The sequence below is a fragment of the Petromyzon marinus genome, chromosome 57 (genome assembly GCF_048934315.1).
Source record: "Petromyzon marinus isolate PM22_M1 ecotype Great Lakes invasive population chromosome 57, UKy_Petmar_22M1.pri1.0, whole genome shotgun sequence".
NCBI classification, from domain to species: domain Eukaryota; kingdom Metazoa; phylum Chordata; class Hyperoartia; order Petromyzontiformes; family Petromyzontidae; genus Petromyzon; species Petromyzon marinus.
This window is the reverse complement of record NC_133723.1, coordinates 10,504,237-10,525,725: the sequence shown is the minus strand read 5'-3', so window position 1 is coordinate 10,525,725 and position 21,489 is coordinate 10,504,237. Positions and strand designations below refer to the sequence as shown.

The window sequence follows — 21,489 nt, the reverse complement described above, 5'->3', positions numbered from 1 at the left end:
AGTGTCAATATTTGTCTTTTGTATTAAATATACGACGTGACGTCACGGCGGCGTGCGGATGTGACGTCACGCAAGTCGAGGACGCGGAAGCTCCCGAGTGGAGTCCCCGGCCCGGGTCTGGCACGGCTCCACGCGAGCACGGTTCTTTGTTCCATTCGTCTGTCACGCGCGGTTGCTTTGACCATACTTCGCCACGCTGGGTCTCTCGTGGTGGCTTGGTGCGTGAAAGGCGGCTTAGGGGGAGGACTGGTCGACCAAGCGCGGTTGGCTACGTACGGTGCGAAAGAGGCCAGACGCACACAAGATGATAATCGATTATCATCCGGCTGCTTTCAACATTATCCGGCGGCCCCGGACCGATTCGGCGAAACCGCTCCAGAGGCCGTAACCCAGTCCGGTGATTGGCACCGTGGTGGAGTGACAGAAAGAGAGTGGCTACGATTGATTTCAGCGTCAAATGTTACACTACATTATACGCTACACGCAACAACTTAATGCAAATACCGCACGCATATACATTTTCCATGGCTGACAACTACGGCAACACGCACAGAAAGTATACACGGTTCGACCCGGCGACAAGCTGCGTGTAATTCGCCTGTCTTAAAGCCTCATCAGTCCGGCGATCGTCAACCACGTGGGTGTTGAAACAAGAGCGGAGAGCCGTGCATCAACCCAACGCTGTCTGCCAGAGTGGAGTGGGTAAGCACGCCGCAGCAAATACGGTCACTTGTCACACGGGGTTATTTAGCTTTGTCTTATTTGTTTATTCGTGCCAATTTCACGTCGTAAATTAATTAGAAGCCCCCCAAAAAAATCCATTTACACGACACCTATAAACGTATTGTTGTGCAACAATGTGCAAACAAAAGGCATTTTAAACAATTGATTATTAGCTTTTTTGCCCGTTCAAGGACGGGTGTATATTACAGTAAATCTGAAATATTCAATAGAAAAAATGTTCAGCTCATGATTATCAATGGGGGGGGGGGGGTGCCCCATGTGGAGTGACGTCACCCGCTAATGGTTATTGGGGAGGGGTGCGGCACGTGGAGTGACGTCACCCGCTAATGGTTATTGGGGAGGGGTGCGGCACGTGGAGTGACGTCACCCGCTCATTATTAATGAGGGGAGGGGTGTGGCATGTGGAGTGCGCGATCTTATCCATCCGTGTAAATTTCCACCCGTACATGAATATTAAGGGAGGGCTCTTTTGCAGTGACGTCACACACGGATGTAGCACTGTGCTGGGTAGATTTATTTTTTTACCGTCACTTTCTGTAAAGAAACGTCGTCATATTTGAAGCGACTTTGCATAATAAATGATTTAATTCAGATCGACCTTCCTCTGCGTTCGTGTAAAAATCCACCCACTCATGAATATTAATGAGCGGTGGTCCACATGTAGAGTGACGTCACGGGGGGGGGGGGTGGCCTCATGTGGAGTGACGTCACGCGCGGGACGGACAGACATTTCTGGGTGATTATAGTAGGTAATCTACTGTACATACTGGTCACTCGCCACTGAAGTTGGTTAGCCCATGACCAAGAATCAAACTCAATTTCTTATGGGGCAGCGCCTTAATCACTGCACTAAAGCAGCAGTAGATTAATTGCGAGTTCAAATCCTGGGAGTTGACTCAGCCCATCATCATCGTCCCCGCCTCTGGGGTCGATAAAATAAGTACCACGTTTGTCTCAGAGAAAAGGGGGGAAGTCAACAGGGACCGTCCTATGGATAGACTCGTCCCCGAAACAGGAACGTGGAATTTCTAACGCTGCCTCTGCGGGGTTCTCAACGGGAGTTGAAGTCATTTTGGTCGCAGGAAATAACGTCGATTTAAACAAAATAGCAATTATCTAAACAACCTAAATGACTAATTGACAAAATTAATTTGCGATTGTAAAGATAAGCTCCTTGCCTGTAAGATGGGTAGTTCACCAGAATTGATTCAAGCGAGCCAGACTCTGCTGATGAGACACTGAATGTTGAAACTGGTCCAGAGTTTTGCTTGTGCTAAACCAGTGGTTCAAGCCACGACTGACTTTGGCTGATGAGAGACTAAATGTCGAAACTGGCCTCGAGTTTTTCACGTGTTGAACCAATCATTCAAGCGAGCCAGACTCTGCTGATGAGAAACTGAATGTCGAAATCGGTCCAGAGTTTTGCTTGCACTGTAGCAATGCTGCTGAAATTGCGTTTTCCCAGATGGCTGTGTGGCTGATACTTAAATAATAATGCTTTTATTTTGTATGTGGAGAGATGTGTGTATGAAGAAGACATTTTTCCTGCTCATGTTTTTATTGTTACACGACTAATTGGAGAAATGTTCATATTTTGTGTGCATGTGTATCTATAGGTATGCATTATCTATTATACATGACGAGTGCTTTTGAACTTCTCCTGGGCCTCCCCTGAAGTCGATTTGCTCCTTGTGTAAACATCGGCACGATGGAGACAGCCGGTCGTGGTGCTAGCCACCCCACCACCTCTCGTGACATTCCGGCCTTTCTAGGTGCTACTGTTCAAGCAATACGGGGAGGGGGTGATGTTTGTCTTTTATAACCCATAAGCCCCGGATGCTGACGCTAACGGAAGGCCGTATGCACGCTGGATGTTTTGTTTTCTGTGGTAGCCACTTCCACCTCTGCCGCTGCTGCATAGAATCACATGGAGGAGGTGGTGAAGGAGGAGATGGTGAAGGAGGTGAAGGAGGAGGTGGAGGAGATGAAAGAGGAGGAGGGGGGGATGGAGGAGGTGGTGAAGGAGGAGATGGTGAAGCAAGAAGTGGTGAAGGAGGAGGTGGAGGAGGTGAAGGAGGAGGAGGGGGTGGAGGAGGGGATGGAGGAGGTGGTGGAGGTCGTGAAGCAAGAGGTGGTGAAGAAGGAGGCGGAGGTGAAGCAGGAGGTGGAGGAGGAGGTGGAGGAGGACGGGGTGGAGGACGGGGTGGAGTACGGGGTGGAGTACAGGGTGGAGGACGGGGTGGAGGAGGGATACTCGATGCCGTCCTGCGCCAAGCGGTACCAGTGCGACCAGTGCCCCTACGGTACGGACCAACGGAGCAGCATGACCATCCATGGGAGGACGCACACGGGCGAGAGGCCGTTCAAGTGCGAGGAGTGCGGCAAGGCGTTCGCGCAGTCGACCACCCTGCACAGGCACCGGCGGACGCACACGGGCGACAGGCCCTTCGCGTGCGAGGCCTGCGGCAAGGCCTTCGCGCAGCGGACAACCCTCCGCAAGCACCGGGCGACTCACGCGCGCGACGCCCCGCTCGCTTGCGGCGTGTGCGGCAGGTGCTTCGCCCGGCCGGGGCACCTCCGGCGGCACGCTGAGACGCACGCGGCCGGCAGGTCGCTCGACTGTGCCGTGTGCGGCAAGGCGTTCGCGCACCTGGGCCACCTGCGCGTCCACGAGAGGGCGCACGCGGGCGACAGGCCGTTCGTGTGCGGCGCGTGCGGGAGGGCCTTCGCCGACATGGGGAGCTTGCGCAAGCACCGGAGGATACACGCCGGCGGGAAGCCTTTCGAGTGCACCGTTTGCGGCAAGGCGTTCGCGCAGCTGGGCTACCTCAAGAAGCACCGAAGGATACACATGAGGCGGAGGGTCCACGGGTGTTCCTTCTGCGGCCAGGTGTTTGCGGGCCCAGAAGACCTTCAGAGGCACCAAGAGACGCACACGGGCCCGAGACCCTACGAGTGCGCCGTGTGCGGCAAGACGTTCAAGCTTTCGAGGAACCGAAACGCTCACGAGAAGGCCCACGGCGGGGAAATTGCGAGGTCTGTCCACCGCGGAGGAAGAGGACCCGCGGCGGGCCTGTCCCTCGCGGGGCGAGAACCGGCAGGGAACCCCGGTCCTGAGACGTGGCCAGCGGCGCAGGAGAGCCGCGGGGACGATGTCACTTCTGCTCCGAGGGGAGACGGTGGTTGTGACCGTGGGGAGGGGTTCGGGCACCCCGTGGTCCGCCCGGGGTGGACGCTCGACTCCCTGCTGGACGTCCACCCCGCGTGGTTTTCTGACCGGGAGCGCGGGGAGCTCGTCACTCGCGGCAGGCCGCTGGGAGAGCTCCGTGGAGCGAGAGAGGCGGAGCGAAACGGCGCGCCGAGTCCCGCCGCCGTCCCCGCGTCGGTGAAGCGAGAGCCTGGAGAACGCGACGGGCTCGCTCCGGAGGCCGTCAAGGAAGAAGCAGGCGAGGGGCCCGGCTCCCAGACGGAGCGCCGCCGCCCCTCCTTCGCCGTGGACGTGGCGAAACACGAGCCGGGAGCTGGCGACGACTTCGCGACGTGGCCCGGCGTCAAGGTAGAGCACGCGGATGAAGAGGGTTCTGCCTCGGGAGCGGACGCGGAGGTGGATGCGGGCGGCTTCAAGCTCTACACGCAGCCGGAGCGGGTTGAGGTTGAGGTGTGGATGGAGGGTGGCGGTAGTGACATCGAGTAGACTGAGTTTTTTTTTTCTCTAGATGTAAAAGTACCACAACATGTTGGTTAAGGTTAGGGGTGGATACCCAACTCAGATAAAACTTAAAACTATTTTTGTGTTACCAGGTAAGGCCCACCCAGCTGTACAGCTCTTTTTCAGAAGCGACCTGGCTATCACAAATAATAGCTCGGCGAAGTGGCTTATCATCACGTGGAAATTTATAGCAGCCAAAAAAACTCTTTAAGACGCAGGTTTCTAAATGCATAAATGCCTCGGACGTGTCAGTCAAATAGTGAGGGGGTGCAGATACATGTGGCGCTCCAAATTGCAACGGCAATGAGGAAGATCGTTTCCGTTGCAACGATCTGCAAACCAGGCCCCTCTATCGCTGTCACTCGTTCCTCAACACCTTTTAGCACGCCCCCCCTGTCAACTATATCATTCTATTGTCACCGTATTGTAAGCTATGCCAAGCGTCTTGATTGAAGGTGCTCTCTATATAAATTATATAGGCGATGTTTCGGGCTGCGGCCCTTATTCATTGCTTCATGGCTTCCAAGAGATATTAACTTTTTCTCCGCACGGCTGATGTTGATGTCGAACCGTAGCTGTGATTCTACATGGAGGTGGTTGATGAGCCAGATGACCACTACCCGTGCTTGCCGGTTTCAAATGTTCAACATTCGCAAAATCCGACCACATATTTCAACCTCTGCTGAAAAACTCCTCATCCATTCCCTTATCCATATTCGTCTGGACGACTGCAACTCTATGTTCCATCTGCCCGTTTACTCTTTGTCCTCCATTCAACAAATCCAAAACAACTCAACTCGGATAATATTCAACCTTATAATTCTAATGCCTCGACCCTCCTCGTGCAACTGCACTGGCTCCCTGTATACTACCGGTGCCAAATTCCTCACCCTGGTCTACAATTCCCTTCAATGGACTTGCCCCACCATGACTTGCCATGCCTGCATCTTTCTACGTGTCTTCTCGCTCGCTACGTCCTCAATCTTTGTTCTCTGATCCTTCTCCTTGCGCTCAATCCACGCTTTTGCTCTTTTTCTCTTCTCGCCCCCCCCCTCCACATTCAGTGGTCACCTTCGCTCACCAAGTTTCCGCTCTGCACTCAACACTTATTCCCTAGCTCAACCCACGACCCCACCCCTTAATCTCCCTGTCATAACCGCCACTGTTATTTTTCCCTCTTAATATTCTCATTATATGGCTTTCACTCATTCCCCATTCATCATTGTTTCTAAGAACAAATGTGACCTAAGGTCTTCGCTCATTTACCAGCTTCACATTCCTTATTGCCGTACAAATACTGGAGGAAAGGCCTTTTCTATTGATACCCCCAGGGTCTGGAATGCTATCGCCAATACACTGCAACTTGGATCACTACCTGTGAGATCATCACTCAAAACTGCCCGAGGAGTTGTACACCCCTAGCTGCCACTGCTATTCAGAATTGCCTGAAATCAAATGTATCGTTCCGGATGGCCGTTGCAAAGTATGATTTTGAGTTTTGATTATAGTGTGCTGATCTTGTTGATACTGCTACTCCTGCTGTTATGGAGTAACTCATGCAGCCAGCTATAGCTGCAAAGTTTGGTCGTACATGTTTTGTATATCGTTTATTGTTACATTTGAATCAGTTCCTATGATAACTGTTACATTGTTTTAATAGCTTTATTTTGGTGATTTTGTAGACGTTTTGGTTTAGGCATGTTAGCCTGATAACTTTAATCTAAATTGTCTTATGGTTATTGTTTGACTTGCATACCACTGTGATTTTTGCACACACGTTGAAATACGGTGTTTTTTCTGGAAGACTTTGCTGTTTTTTCCTGGCTTTTTCTGTTGCGTGTAGTCACTTTAAGATGTTTCTTGTTCATGTTTTTGTTTGTTGCGGTTGCACCCGAGTCAAGAGCCGCATGACTCACAGGGTTATACCTAATAGATGAAACTGAAATGAAATCATTCATTCACACCATTCGTTATCATTTACTGCCACCAATTTTACTTTCACCGAATTCACGCATCACAGATTTGCCCATTACTTCATCTATTAATTCACCTCATCTCCACCATTACATCCATATGTACCGTTAATTATGTGTAAAGTGCCTTGGATAAGGTGCTATATACATTCCTTTAAGATAAGATCGCTGTGGTGATGATGCCTCCTTCATATCGATCTGTATGTGATTATAAGGGTTTCTATGTGAGTCTGGGTCTCTATACAGGTCTGGGTCTTTGGGCGAGTATGGGGCTATGGGTCTGAGTATGAGGCTATGGGTCTGAGTATGAGGCTATGGGTCTGAGTATGAGGCTATGGGTCTGAGTATGAGACTATGGGTCTGAGTATGAGGCTATGGGTCTGAGTATAAGGCTATGGGTCTGAGTATGAGGCTATGGGTCCGTCCTTTTCCTCGTGTGGCTGTTGATGATGATGAGCCATGATTCTCCATGGAGGTGGTTGATGAGCCAGACGGTCGCGTCAGGAGTAGCTGAGTGGCGAATCTGAGATTCGGGCATCGATTCGGGCATCGATTCATCCCGTGGTTTTGTCCTGGGTGGGGACCACAGACGACACTGCACACTGCCCGGAGAGTTTACAATTTTCCCATTCGTGAATCAATCATCGAGTATAACCACATCAGCAGCTGCTGCCACTGCTGCCATGATTTGTGCAGTGGATGTGGTTTAGGGTTGTGGCCCAGAAGTTGCAGGGTGGAGATCAAAGGCCAGGGATTTAACTGCTTGTTCTTCTTGTTCACGACGGCCTTAACGTGTTTGTTCGTGCTCTTCCTCGCCTGCCTCAATGTTTCACCCGTAATTTTTGTAAAACCCTTCAATAAACGAAACACGGTTACGTGAGCAGAACTTGCTACCAGCCTCTCATCTGGATGAAAAACTCATGCGTTTAGAATTGCTTTTTGTGTGTTTAGTTTGATTAGCACGGTTGGCTATGTACGGTGCGAAAGAAGTTCAACATATTTCGCACCATACAGAGGTGCGGGGGGGGGGGGATGGACATCAAATTAAACACAACATACATACTATACATACATCTGCAATACTGTCAAACCTCATAAAACACAAGACGAGATTCTGCAATAAACGCATGAACAAAACATCTTTATTTTCTATGTAACTGACAGTGCTCAACAATGGCAACAGTAAAATTCGGCGTGGCCAAACATGACAAATCCTTCGCGTGGCATTATGGCAATTACCATCGCCAACTTCACCCATTTGGGCGCGGGCGGGGAATATCGGACGAAAGCCCAAATCGGAAACCACGTTCGTCAGCGTACGTGGAATAAAAATAAAAAAATGTTTGCTGTATGCACATTTACGACACTTAAGATTGACGTGTAAACTGTGGCTCCCTTCACAGGTACGGCAAACATAGGCACTGGCCATACTCGGGTGTCCAAATAAATTCCACAATTTTTGTTCCGTATTTTGTATGTTGTATGTTGCTGCCCTAATTGAATCACGATTGTTGCTATCAGCGTCGCGTCACGACACGAGACAAAGCAACGATTCGTAACTCTCACAGGACAGTGCGACCCCCCTCTGTACTAGACAACGGCCCACAGAAGTGGATATCACAGAGCTACATCCGAATTATTTAAGCGACATTTGTTCTACACACACACACACACAGGAGAGGGCAGCTCTTGCCCCCACTACTGCTGTTCGTTATGTAACAGTCAAACCGATTTTTTGCAATCTCAGAGCTAAATTTAACAGCAAATTAAGTGCAGAACCAAATTGAATGCGATGTTGTTGTTGCTGTTGTGTGTGTGTGCAGTAAATGGTGACCGAGCTGAGACCATCAATCCAAGTGTTTTTTTGTTGGATTGGATGGCGTAACTATAAATGTGTCGTTAAACCCGACACCACCCAACACAGCCAATTAGTCAGGTTTGTCACGTAAACAAATCGTGCCAATTAAGTTACGATATCAGCAAACGGGTGTATTGGAGATTAAACCCACAACATTTGCGGTGGTGAGGCTGGTTGTAATTACCAATGAAACGTCGTATTCGAATTGTAAATGTTGTGGGTTTAATCTCCAACACACCGGTGTGCTGAACGAGGAACTGGCACGTTTTGTTTACGTGACCATCCTTACTAATTGGCTGTGTCGGGTGGTGGCGCGATCTAATCCCCAAAAAAACCTCATGGATAATATTGGTCGCAAAAGTCGACGACTACGTGTTAAACTGAGACCATCAACTCGCCACAATGGAGGACCCAGTTCAATCACATTCAGCCGCCTGGAACCCAAGAGCTAACGCCATGAGTTAAATGCCACCCAGCGATTATAGGTAATCTGTACCTAACATGGGGGATTCTCACGAATTATGGCCTAAAACAACCGTACATGTGCGTCAACATGTGCGTCAACATGTGCGTCAACACGTGCGTCAACACGTGCGTCAACACGTGCGTCAACACGTGCGTCAACACGTGCGTCAACACGTGCGTCAACACGTGTGTACTCGCGTACCCCACAGTGTGCAGGGAAATATGCCCAGGCAGAGCACTCCCATTACCAACAACGTATGTACATGTACAGCCCCACCCCTCTTTGTCAACCCACTGCTGGATGAGTGCCTCCCCCAACCACACCCGTGCATGTCAAAGGGGGGGGTCATTTGACCGTACCATTGCCGTGCGGGTTGCAGGTGGGGAGTACAGATGTGGATGCATAGTAGTACAGGAACAGCGCAACAACGGGTTTGTGTTACAATGCCCTCTTGCCGCCCTCACCCACGTTGCCACAGCAGCAGCAGCAGCCTATGACAACCTGCCGTGCGTGGAACTCGCGCAGCTAAGCACCACCCCGGGGGCTCAACCCCTTGCTTAGCTTCAGAGACCTGTGGAGATATTTGGCGAATCCTGAGTTGCTTTGGTCACCAGACGCCGCGCGTATTCAAGCCTCTCGTCCGGTGTACACCCGAACCACGCATTCTCACCGTCGTGCCGGCGTCTACTCGTCACGCGCTCGCAAACTTCGCTCAATGAACCGAACTCGATAAAAACGCAACTTCAACAAAGAGAATCAAACTTTACCCACGAATCCCCGGACCGTGCTCCGTGACTTCATCTCTCTCTTCCCCCCATGACCCTGCCGCCCCTCCCCCCCCCCCCCCAGTTTTTCCCATGTCAGGTGCTGGGGCGCCTACGTCACTGGACGTACGCTGGACTTCTTTCACACCGTACGAAGCCAACCGTGCTAAATCGGAGGCGCGCGATTCGGCCCGCCACAACGCGTGGGGACCACCGCTTCGAAAAGGCTCGCGGAACGATACTGAACCGTCAGTGCGAGCTGAACTAAGCGCCGCGGTGGCTAGGAGATGTTAACTACCTCGACTGATATACTGGAGGTTTGTGGGTTCGATCCCGACCCGGACGCCCGCTGCTGTATATTTGCAGTTTGCGTGTCTCTCTCCCCGTGGTCACGTGGATTTTTATCTGGGTACCTCTGGTTTTTCCCTCCACATTTAGAACCGACATCACACGTTTCATAGTCACTTGGCTGCTCTACATTGCCACACAAGCCACTTCTTTGAGCTGTCATTTGTGATAGCCAGGTCGCCTCAGAAAAAGAGCTGTACAGCTCAAGTGGGCCTTACCTGGTAAAATACAAACATAGTTTAGCTTTAGTAATCGCGTACAAGGTAAAGAAAGGTAACGGTGCAGCCCTGCAGTGGCTTGTGGAAGGGGCCTCCCACGCGAGCGAACTCTCATCGAGGGTGACTTTGGCCTACTCTTTCATGCCGGCCAGATGTCTCAGAAGAGGTGGGAGTAAACCCACACTTTTCCCCCCCATCATCATCACCACACGTGACACCTCCCCATCGATTTAACCGTGGCATACCCATGAACAGAAGCTGGCCGGGGGGGGCGGCGGAGAAATGAGTGAGAAAGCTCCACCGTTATTCCAACTACCGTGCCGGGGTATTATCTACGACCTGGAAACGCCGTGGCGTCGCTCCCGTCACTGAGGGCCTCTTGCAGTGATGGGAGCGACCGCGGAGTGTGTGTGTGTTGTGTGTGCGCGTGAACGTGTGGCTGCCCCCTGAACGTACGTACGTACGTACATTCCGCACGTAGCCAACCGTGCTAATCGGAGGTATGTAATCGGCTTAATTCGGCATCCGGTAAGATTCCTCACCCCTGGCGTATCTCACGAGACCTGCGACACGTGACCACCACACTCAACGGCTTGCACACACATCGACGAAGCTCCCCCATGCAACCTCAACAGAATGTTGGGGAAAGTGCTGCGAGCGAGTACGTATGAAGGCCGGCACGGTACACGAGGAAGTGGGTGGCCAGCGCCACGCACCTTTGTCTCCTCGGTGGCAATGTTTACACATTGCGCCAGGTATTCATTCGAAGCCGAGTTGACCTAAGGGAGGTGCCAGGGCCAGTTAAAATATTTGACGCTGTCATCGGTCGTGAGCGGGAATCGGAATTTGGGGCGCCAAGGTCCAAAGCTCGGTGCGCTAACCGCCGTGCGACTGCTCCCCATCACACACACACACACACATGCCGCACACTCGCACATACGCACAGTCGCACCCCGATCGCTTTTACGTGCTGTGCAGCGGAATGACAAACTTGCAGCCGAAGGGCGAGTGATAGGCAATGCCCACCTCCTCGAACACCCGCACGGGGATGCCCACGTCGCACAGGTACACGCGGCCCGCGCCCTCGCCAAGGCTCGACGGCAGGCCCAGCACGAGCGACCACTTGGCCGCGAAGGCGACGCCGCCGGCCTTGCTGGGCGCGTTCTGCGCCGGAGGCGGCGGATCGACGGCAAGCAGCGGGGCCAGGTTCGCCGCGGCCCAGGCGGCCGCTTCCCGCGGCGGCTTGAGGTGGCCGAGCGGACCGGCGGCGCCGACGCCGCCGCCGGTTCCCGGGCTCTCGTCGGGGTCGCCCAGCAGGCACTCGACGACGAGGTCCACGGCGGTGCCGGGCAGCTCTGAGGGGAGGGGGCGACACGAAGATTCCCTCTCGCGGGCTCGGCTTCACCTGCCTCGGGGCGGGGGGCGGGGGGGCGGCGGCGGCGGCGGGACGCGAGGCGGCTCGGGGGGCCCGGCGCTCCTTACCGGCGACGCTGCCGACGCACCGGGCCGTCGTCGTCCTCTCCAGCAGCCGCACCTCTTCGGCGAGGCCCCCCGGCGGCGCGCGCGGCACGAGCGCGATGACGTGCACGTCGCGGTTGGCGAGGTGGCGCGCCACGCACGCGCCCTGCGCGCCGCGCCGGTGCGGCCCGCACAGCACCACCACCGTGGGCCGCTGATGCGAGTTCTTGGGGTCCATGCTGCGCACGCGTATGTGGGCGGGAGACACACACACACGCACGCACGCAGACGCACCCACGCGGGTGTGTGAGAGACACACAGTAGCTGCGTTAATTCGCGCGGCCGCGTGGCAAGGATGGATACCCATGGCATGGCATCCGCCCATTCATTATCTAATAATAACAATAGCTACTTAGTTCAGAATCAGAATATTTATACAGGAGGAATCCGATGAGCTGCAAAGCCCTTCTCACAGATGTCCAATGGTTGCCCAGGAAGCCACGCTGAGCCCGAGGACTATTTTTTTCCGGAGGGTCTTTACATTTGTGTGCACGACGCAGAGGCGCCAGGAGGAAGAACGGTGGAAAGGCTACGGCCAGGCGGCAAGCCGGCACCAACATTTGATAATATTTTAATCGATATAATGAGCAAATAAAAACCGGAGGACCTGCAAAAAACCCACACACGTGCGAGGGTGCAACATTCTATCCCATACTGATGTGATAGATGATCTTAGTCACTTCATTGGGCTATCATTTGTGGCCAGGTCTTAGCCACTTCATTGGGCTATAATTTGTGGCCAGGTCGCTTCTGAAAAGAGCTATATAGCTCAGTAGGGCCTAACCTGGTATAATAAACATAATTTGAGATTAGTTTTTACTTCGCTGTACCCTATTCTCCCGGTGAGCCAGGGTTACGGCACTTCCTCGACGCCCAACGGGAAGGGGAGCTTCACGACGTTTAGTGCAATCCACCAAACCTCGGTGCTTCCACGGCGCCAGATTACAGGCCACGTGCGTCGGTGGCGCCCGGTTCTTTGTATTTTACTTTGCAGTTCATGTGTAGATTCTGGACATCAGTGAAAAAGGCCTTCATAGCTCAATGGATTCCTCCAGTATAAATAAATATTCTGATTCTGAGATTAAAGTTGAGTTTGTTAAAGCCAGAACAGAGGATGAGTCTCATTTGCAAAAGTGACCTGGGTCACCGGAATAAGCAACAACGTAAAAACAAAGTAAAACACCGAGCAAGTGTGTGTGTTAGTGAGCGTGTGAGTGTGTTAGTGAGCATGTGAGTGTGTTAGTGAGTGTGTTAGTCTGTTAGTGAGTGTGTTAGTGAGCGTGTTAGTGAACGTGTGAGTGTTAGTGAACGTGTGAGTGTGTTAGTGAGCGTGTGAGTGTGTTAGTGAGCATGTGAGTGTTTGAGTGTGCGAGCGTGCGAGTGTGTTAGTAAGCGTGAGTGTTTGAGTGTGCGAGTAGGTGTGTGAGCATGGGAGTGTGCGTGTTAGCGAGCGAGCGTGTGAGTGTGTTAGCGGGCATGTGAGTGTGTGAGTGAGCGTGTGAGTGTGTTAGCGAGCATGTGAGTGTGTGAGTGAGCATGTGAGTGTGTTAGCGAGCGTGTGAGTGTGTGAGCGAGCGTGTTAGTGTGTGAGCGAGCATGTGAGTGTGGGAGCGAGCGTGTTAGCAAGTGAGCGTGTGAGTGTGTGAGCGAGCGTGTGAGTGTGTGAGTGAGCATGTGAGTGTGTTAGCGAGCGTGTGAGTGTGTGAGCGAGCGTGTGAGTGTGTGAGTGAGCATGTGAGTGTGTGAGCGAGCGTGTTAGTAAGCGAACGTGTTAGGAAGCGAGCATATGAGTGTGTGAGCGAGCGTGTTAGCAAGCGAGCGTGTTAGCAAGCGAGCGTGTTAGCAAGCGAGCGTGTGAGTGTGCGAGCGAGCGTGTTAGCGAGCGAGCGTGTGAGCGAGCGTGTGAGTGTGTGAGCGAGTGTGTTAGCAAGCGAGCGTGTTAGCAAGCGAGCGTGTGAGCGAGTGTGTTAGCAAGCGAGCGTTTGAGTGTGTAAGCGAGCGTGTGTGTGAGTGTGTGAGCGAGCGTGTTAGCAAGCGAGCCTGTGAGTGTGTGAGCGAGCGTGTTAGCGAGCGAGCGTGTGAGCGAGCGAGCGTGTGAGTTTGTGAGCGAGCGTGTTAGCAAGCGAGCGTGTGAGTGTGTGAGCGAGCGTGTGTGTGAGCGAGCGTGTTAGCAAGCGAGCGTGTTAGCGAGCAAGCATGTGAGTGTGTGAGCGAGCGTGTTAGCGAGCGAGTGTGTGAGCGAGCGTGTGAGTGTGTGTGTGAGCGTGTGAGTGTGTGAGCGAGCGTGTGAGTGTGTGAGCGAGCGTATGAGTGTGTGAGCGAGCGTGTGAGTGTCTGAGCGAGCGTATGAGTGTGTGAGCGAGCGTGTGAATGTGTGAGCGAGCGTGTGAGTGTGTGAGCGAGCGTGTGAGTGTGTGAGCGAGCGTGTGAGTGTGTGTGTGAGCGTGTGTGTGAGCGAGCGTGTGAGTGTGTGAGCGAGCGTGTGAGTGTGTGAGCGAGCGTGTGAGTGTGTGAGCGAGCGTGTGTGTGTGCGAGCGTGTGAGTGTGTGAGCGAGCGTGTGAGTGTGCGAGCGTGTGAGTGTGTGAGCGAGCGTGTGAGTGTGTGAGCGAGCGTGAGTGTGTGAGCGAACGTGCGAGTGTGTGTGTGAGCGTGTGTGTGAGCGAGCGTGTTAGCAAGCGAGCGTGTGAGTGTGCGAGCGAGCGTGTTAGCGAGCGAGCGTGTGAGCGAGCGTGTGAGTGTGTGAGCGAGTGTGTTAGCAAGCGAGCGTGTGAGTGTGTGAGCGAGTGTGTTAGCAAGCGAGCGTTTGAGTGTGTAAGCGAGCGTGTGTGTGAGTGTGAGCGAGCGTGTTAGTGAGCGAGCGTGTGAGTGTGTGAGCGTGCGTGTGAATGTGTGAGCGAGCGTGTGAGTGTGTGAGCGAGCGCACCGGTTGGAGCCCCCGAGCAGGGACAGCGCCATCTGCGTGGCGCACACCCCCAGCACGTCGCGGCGCCGCTCCGCCGTGAGCCCCGCTCGCTCCGCCGCTCCCAAGAGCTGCCGGTGCAGCGCTGGGCTCACGCTGGGCACCACCATCCCCGTGTCTCAGCGCGCACGCACGCACACGTGGGTACAAAGACAAAGATCCCCTCTATAGCCTTAACAGACTCTCGGGCAAAGGCCGTTCGCGAGCAACACTTATGAAGGCCGGCACGGCACACGAGGGGGTGGGTGGCCAACGGCACACCCGGCCGCCTCTGTCTCCCCAGTGGCGATGTTTACACACTGGACCAGGTATTGGCGCGTGCGAGTGTCCATGTGTGCCCGTGTACGAGTGTGTGCGGGGAGCGGTAGTGTAGCAGTTACCGCGCCGTGCTGGTGGTGGTGTTTGTGTTTACGTTGTTGTCGTCACACCATGTGGCTGCAGGCCGTGGGATGTCCATCGTGTCAAGGCTACACGGCGTGGGGGGAGTGTTCCTGCGCGTACGCGTGTGTCTTTGCGCGCGGTGCACACCTGTGCAGTACAGCTTGGGCCCCGGCTGGGGCACGTCGATCCTGTGGAACTCGCTGGGAGCCGCCGCCAGTACGTTCTCGTCGTGCCTGTACTTCTGCGTGTCGGCGGGCGGGGTGCCGCGAGTGCGCGCCGCCGCCCCGTTGGACTGCACGCTCGCTGGCCCTCCTCCGCCATGGTGCATCTCGATTTCCTGCAGGCAGAGGACCGGTTCAGATAATCGTCACAGGCGTTGGCCGTGAGCGGGAATCGAACTCGGGCGTCACCGTACAGCCTCCTAACGCGCCCTTGGGGCAAGTGCCGTTCGCGAGTTGCAGAATCAGAATATTTTTTTTTTTATGCCGGAGGAATCCGATGAGCTACAAAGGTCTTCTTCAATGACGTTCAGTAGGACGTGTGAAGGCCGGCACGGCACGAGCGGGTGGTGTGGCCAGCACCGGGTTCATAGCACGATGCTCTAACCGCTACGCGACCACACACAAAGACACGAGATCAACGTATAGCCTCTAACAGGCTGTTGGGGCAAGAACTGTCAGCAAGCTGCACCTGTGTGAAGGCAGGCACGGAGCACGAGCGGGTGGTGTGGGCAGCACGGTTAGCTACGGACGGTGCAAAATAAGTTCAACATACATACCTAATGCAGCGCGCGCTAACCGCTGCACCACAGCTCTTCATAGACGAACGCGAGTGTAAACCACCGACTCGCAGTGCGGCACGCACCATTTATACATAACGGAGGGGAGCAGGCGACTGCACTGGCTCTCTGCTGCTCACTTCACACGTACGCATGTATATTTAACGTCTTTCGCGCCGTGCGTAGCCAACCAAGGCAGCCGGAGGCGCGTAGCGACGAAGCCTTGCAAAGGACCCCAATTCATTCCACCCGCGGTGGCCGCCCCTCCACGCGCTGCCCAGGCTCAAACGGCCGCTTAGCTCGGCGGCCCGGCACGCGGCTCCGGCACCTGGAAGACGGCGGCCTTGTCGAACAGCGCGAGGTTCTTCTCGAAGTCGAACTCCGTGTCGAGGAGGTCGTCGAGGTCGTCGGCGAAGCAGTCCTCGTCGCGCCCGGAGCGCCGTCCGCCGGCGGCGGGGCCGGCACCGCCGCCGCGGCCGCCGGCGTTGCGCTTTGGGGTCGTGCCCATCAGCGCCTGCCGGTTGCTCGACGACCCTGCCGCACGCGGAGCGTCGCCCCTCGCGTTCCCGGTCACGACTCGACGCCGAGCCGTCGGTGCGCGACGGCCGTCGCTCGCGGTCGATAAAAACTGTGAATAACTAATAAGCCAACTAACCCGAGTAATAATGGGTATGAAATATTCTCAGACTGCAAGAAACCCCCCCCCCCCCCCCTCCCGACTCTGGTCTTCGCACCTGATCAAAGGCCCACAGCGATGACATCACCTTTTTTTTTTATTTAAGACCGAAACAGGAGGAGGATTTATCCACAATTCTGGCTATCGCCCGATGATGCTGGTTGTAATCACTGGCGAAACGTCATACTCGAATTGTAAATGTTGTGGGTTTACTCTCCAACACACCGGTGGTGCTGGAAGAGTAACCAATTGGCACGTTCTGTTGACGTGACAAACCCCTTACTAGTTGGCTGTGTCGGGTGGTGGCGGGTTCAATGACACATTTATATTCAACCCCCAAAAAAGCATCATGGTTCGTAAAAAGATTAAGGTGCGGAGGTGTCCTCCTGCCCCCAACCCCGGTCCCCCCCCCCCTTCCCCTCCTCCTCCCCCCTGTCCCCTTGCCCCCCCCCCCAGTATGTTCGGTATCTTCCCACTTACCCTTCTCCCCTCCCCCGTGTAAACGCTCCTCGTCCCCGCCAATGGTTTTCCCCCCTCCACTCCTCCGTTCGGTGATCGGCACTTTGCATCGACGCTTGCGTGTAGTTGTAATAAATAATAAAAAGTGTGGAGGTGGAAGGGACTCCACTCAAGTGAACCCCGAGCCGGTGCATTAGCCTAGTCCACCATACCTACCGGACGTATCGGAGGAGGTGGACCGTACCCACGTTTTACCACACCGCGCGCGACACTGCCAGATCGACTTAACCACGGTGTATTGTTGTTGTGTGAACAGAGGCGGTGGGGAGAGATTTAAGAAATGTGGTCAAGTGTTTTAATTGGCGTACCGCGAGCTCTGCGTTGCATGTCCAGTGTGCTGCTGACCATTACGATAAACAATTTTTTATTTTACCACTCAGTTATGTCTCTCTTTTTCAGAAGCGACCTGGCCACAAATGAAGTGGCTTATCATCATGTGGAAACTTTTTGTAGTCAAATACTTTATAAACACATGTTGATTCTAAATGTGGAGGGAAAACCCGGAGAAAAATCCACACGACCACGGGGAGAACACGCAAACTCCAAATATATAACAGGCGTCAGGGTCGGGATCGAACCCACGACCTCCTGTATATCAGGCGAGGGAGTTAACATCTCCTAGCCACCGCGGCGTCTCCCGCATTCACGCCGACTGTGTGCAGTGCAGCGCGAGTGAGCGAAGGCTCTCACAGGAGTTGTGTCGGCGGCGGAACCCCTTGGAGGGTGTCGAGCCCGGCACATCTGTGTGGGCACGCGAGGATGGCGGCTGCTGCTGCTGTTGCTGCTGCGATGAGGAATCGGCGGCCTCGGCCTCCCGCTCCCCTCGCCTGCGTCACGGCATCGCGGGTACAGCGAGATGGCTCGGTCAGAGACAGCGAGAGGGCCCAGTCAGAGATGGTGAGAGGGCCCAGTCAGAGATGGTGAGAGGGCCCAGTCAGAGACGGTGAGAGGGCCCAGTCAGAGACAGCGAGAGGGCCCAGTCAGAGACAGCGAGAGGGCCCAGTCAGAGACAGTGAGAGGGCCCAGTCAGAGACAGTGAGAGGGCCCAGTCAGAGACAGTGAGAGGGCCCAGTCAGAGACAGTGAGAGGGCCCAGTCAGAGACGGTGAGAGGGCCCAGTCAGAGACGGCGAGAGGCCCCAGTCAGAGACAGCGACAGGGCCCAGTCAGAGACGGCGAGAGGGCCCAGTCAGAGACAGTGAGAGGGCCCAGTCAGAGACAGTGAGAGGGTCCAGTCAGAGACAGTGAGAGGGCCCAGTCAGAGACAGTGAGAGGCCCCAGTCAGAGACAGTGAGAGGGCCCAGTTAGAGACAGCGAGAGGGCCCAGTCAGAGAGAGCGACAGGGCCCAGTCAGAGACAGTGAGAGGGCCCAGTCAGAGATGGTGAGAGGGCCCAGTCAGAGACAGCGAGAGGGCCCAGTCAGAGACAGTGAGAGGGCCCAGTCAGAGACAGCGACAGGGCCCAGTCAGAGACAGCGAGAGGGCCCAGTCAGAGAGAGCGAGAGGGCCTGGTCAGAGACAGTGAGAGGGCCCAGTCAGAGACAGCGAGAGGGCCCGGTCAGAGACAGCGAGAGGGCCCAGTCAGAGACAGTGAGAGGGCCCAGTCAGAGACAGTGAGAGGGCCCAGTCAGAGACAGTGAGAGGGCCCGGTCAGAGACGGCGAGAGGGCCCAGTCAGAGAGAGCGAGAGGGCCCAGTCAGAGAGAGCGAGAGGGCCCAGTCAGAGAGAGTGAAAGCTAGAGTCATGAGCTCATTTATGTACCTATTGAACTTCGTTCGCACCATACGAAGCCAACCGTGCTAATCGGAGGTGCGGCTCCTTAATGTATGCTCAGCACAAGGAGGAATGGAAACTTTTGTCATTATAAATACCACTCTCAGATCCTCAAAAGAAGCAGATGGTTGTGTCGGGTGGTGGTGGGTTTTAACGACACATATATTTACGCGATCCAACCCAAAAAACCTCTTATGGATGATATTCTGACGTTCATTAACTATAATGGCCTCGAACCTCTGCAGCGTGCAACATGCTCAAAAGTTGGGACACACCAACATTTTTGCCCACTTTCCTCCCCCCTTAACTCTGCAGCTTAAAAACAAGAGGCTGTATCTCAGTAAATATTAATCGCTGAGCTGAAATATTTGGGCTTGGTTTCATTTAAACAGGTGGTCTGGTTACAAGAACAATGTCATAACAGCATGTGCTGGGCATGTGTGTCTTTGCGTTGTTTTGTGATTAATGCGAATTTAGGGGAGCGGTAGCGCAGCGGTCAGCGGGCTGCGCCATGAACCCGGCGACCCGAGTTCAATTCCCGCTCGCAGCCAACGTCAGTGACAATTATCTGAAGCGGTCCTAGGCCTCCCCTAGGTCGACTCGGCCTCAAAATTGGTACCTGATGCGATGTGCAAACATCGCCACTGCGGGGAAACAAAGGCGGCCGGCCGCGGTGCTGCCCACCCACTCGCTCGTGTGCTTTGCCGGCCTTCGTAGGTGTTCGCTAAGAGCATTTGTCCTAACAGTCTGTTAATGCTACACTGGGGTTAACGCGTGGTACCTGGCAATAGGGTGAGAGGCCGACTGGGCACCATTGGTCATCGCCACAGGTGCTGTTCCGTTGTCAACCAGCATCTGCGTGTGCTGGAAGCTCGCAGGCTCAGGCGGCAGCTCCAAGATCTTCAGCTCCTTGATATCCGTCGCACTGCGGGGGTAGAAAAAAAGACACCCGAGCCCTTCATTACAGACACGGGGCCCCAGTTGTGTGGCGCTTATCCTGCGATGAATTTTTTGTTGTTGTTACCTGTGTCACACCACAGAAAGGTGAGTAGAGTCAAGGGTATGATGTAGATGCGCAGGGAAGGGAGGTGGTGACGGTGGTGATGATGATGACGAGAGGGAAGAGAGAGAAGGAAGGAGGGAGCAGAAATGAGCTGCACAGGGAGGGATTCAGAGTAGGAGGGGGCGGGCCACACAGAAGTCACGTGATTTACTGGAGGCTTCATCTGATGTAGAGAAAGATATATATTCAGTGCCTTGCATACCTTTATTTTTATGTTCCACTCCTATCGTTTTGTGTGTGTATTGTTTGTTGTTGTAACTTGCTGACCCACCCGTACTGGACATCTGTGTAAAAGAGCATCATAGCTCATTGGATTCCTCCGACAGTCTAAATATTTATTCTGATTCTAAAATCTGTTCTCTGGCACCCAGATCTGTTCTCTGGCACCCAGATCTGTTCTCTGGCTCCCAGATCTGCTCTCTGGCTCCCAGATCTGTTCTCTGGCTCCCATATCTGCTCTCTGGCTCCCAGATCTGTTCTCTGGCTCCCAGATCTGTTCTCTGGCTCCCAGATCTGTTCTCTGGCTCCCAGATGTGCTCTCTGGCTCCCAGATCTGTTCTCTGGCTCCCAGATCTGTTCTCTGGCTCCCAGATCTGTTCTCTGGCTCCCAGATCTGTTCTCTGGCTCCCAGATCTGTTCTCTGGCTCCCAGATCTGTTCTCTGGCTCCCAGATCTATTCTCTGGCTCCCAGATCTGCTCTCTGGCTCCCAGATCTGTTCTGGCTCCCAGATCTGTTCACTGGCTCCCAGATCTGTTCTCTGGCTCCCAGATCTGCTCTCTGGCTCCCAGATCTGGTCTCTAGCTCCCAGATCTGTTCTCTGGCTCCCAGATCTGTTCTCTGGCTCCCAGATCTGCTCTCTGGCTCCCAGATCTGGCTCTAGTTCCCAGATCTGTTCTCTGGCTCCCAGATCTGTTCTCTGGCTCCCAGATCTGTTCTCTGGCTCCCAGATCTGCTCTCTGGCTCCCAGATCTGTTCTCTGGCTCCCAGATCTGTTCTCTGGCTCCCAGATCTGTTCTCTGGCTCCCAGATCTGTTCTCTGGCTCCCAGATCTGTTCTCTGCGTGCGTGCGTGTGAGCAGCACCTGAGGGTGAGCTCTGGCACGGTGCAGCGCGCGCCGTTGCGGAACGGCTGCACAAGCGAGATGCTCTGGCATTGCTGGTCCACGCGGCTCACGCGGCCCTGGTAGACGCCCAACACGGGCCCGCAGTTCAGAGAGACCACGCAGCCTCCCCAGCGATCCTCCATCCTCCGACCTGCACCACCAAGTAGCGGCGACAAACTGGAGCATCACTCCCACAAGCAATAATATAATAGAGAGCAGCATCACCAACAACCAGCAACAACGCCTGGCCCACAGGGCGATATCGTCACCACCACCTCGCTCCTCCTCACCCAGACCCCACCACCTCGCTCCTCCTCACCCAGACCCCCACCACCTCGCTCCTCCTCACCCAGACCCCACCACCTCGCGCCTACTCACCCAGACCCCACCACCTCGCGCCTACTCACCCCGACTACGCCTCGTCCCTCCTCCTCGTCGCACCCCGACTCCACCTCGTCTCAGCACCTCGTCTCACCACGTCGTCAGCGTTCACGCCACAGACCTCTTCAGGTCGACGCGCGCCTTCGCCTCGGACTGGAAACGACGCCGAGAGTTGGGGGGGGTGGGGCGCGACGGTGTGACGTCACACAAGGTCAAATCGTCACGCCAGCGACCGGCGGCCATATTGGGAGAGGGTAGGC

The 21,489-nt window shown here is 54.6% G+C and overlaps 2 protein-coding genes across 3 annotated transcripts; one reads left to right on the top strand and one right to left on the bottom strand.

The window, feature by feature from the left end:
- Positions 1-2,842: 2,842 nt before the first annotated feature.
- LOC116954895 (uncharacterized) lies at positions 2,843-7,317 on the top strand. Its single transcript, XM_032975707.2, has one exon. It carries the CDS (start codon positions 2,843-2,845, stop codon positions 4,436-4,438), a length of 1,596 nt encoding a protein of 531 aa, XP_032831598.1. The 3' UTR covers positions 4,439-7,317.
- Positions 7,318-7,546: 229 nt separating this feature from the next.
- Positions 7,547-21,433, bottom strand: EDC3 (enhancer of mRNA decapping 3). 2 transcript variants are annotated; one of them, XM_032975992.2, is made up of 9 exons: positions 21,256-21,433; positions 20,828-21,025; positions 19,464-19,607; positions 17,603-17,739; positions 16,046-16,251; positions 15,087-15,276; positions 14,523-14,676; positions 11,563-11,777; positions 7,547-11,435 (listed from the first exon to the last, which is right to left on the bottom strand). In XM_032975992.2, the coding sequence occupies exons 2-9, from the start codon at positions 20,989-20,991 to the stop codon at positions 11,044-11,046; spliced, it is 1,602 nt and encodes a 533-aa protein (XP_032831883.1). In that variant the 5' UTR covers positions 20,992-21,025; positions 21,256-21,433; the 3' UTR covers positions 7,547-11,043. The 2 variants fall into 2 exon arrangements, with proteins under 2 accessions (XP_032831883.1, XP_032831882.1); XM_032975991.2 differs by having other exon boundaries at positions 20,828-20,999; positions 21,256-21,432.
- Positions 21,434-21,489: the final 56 nt, after the last annotated feature.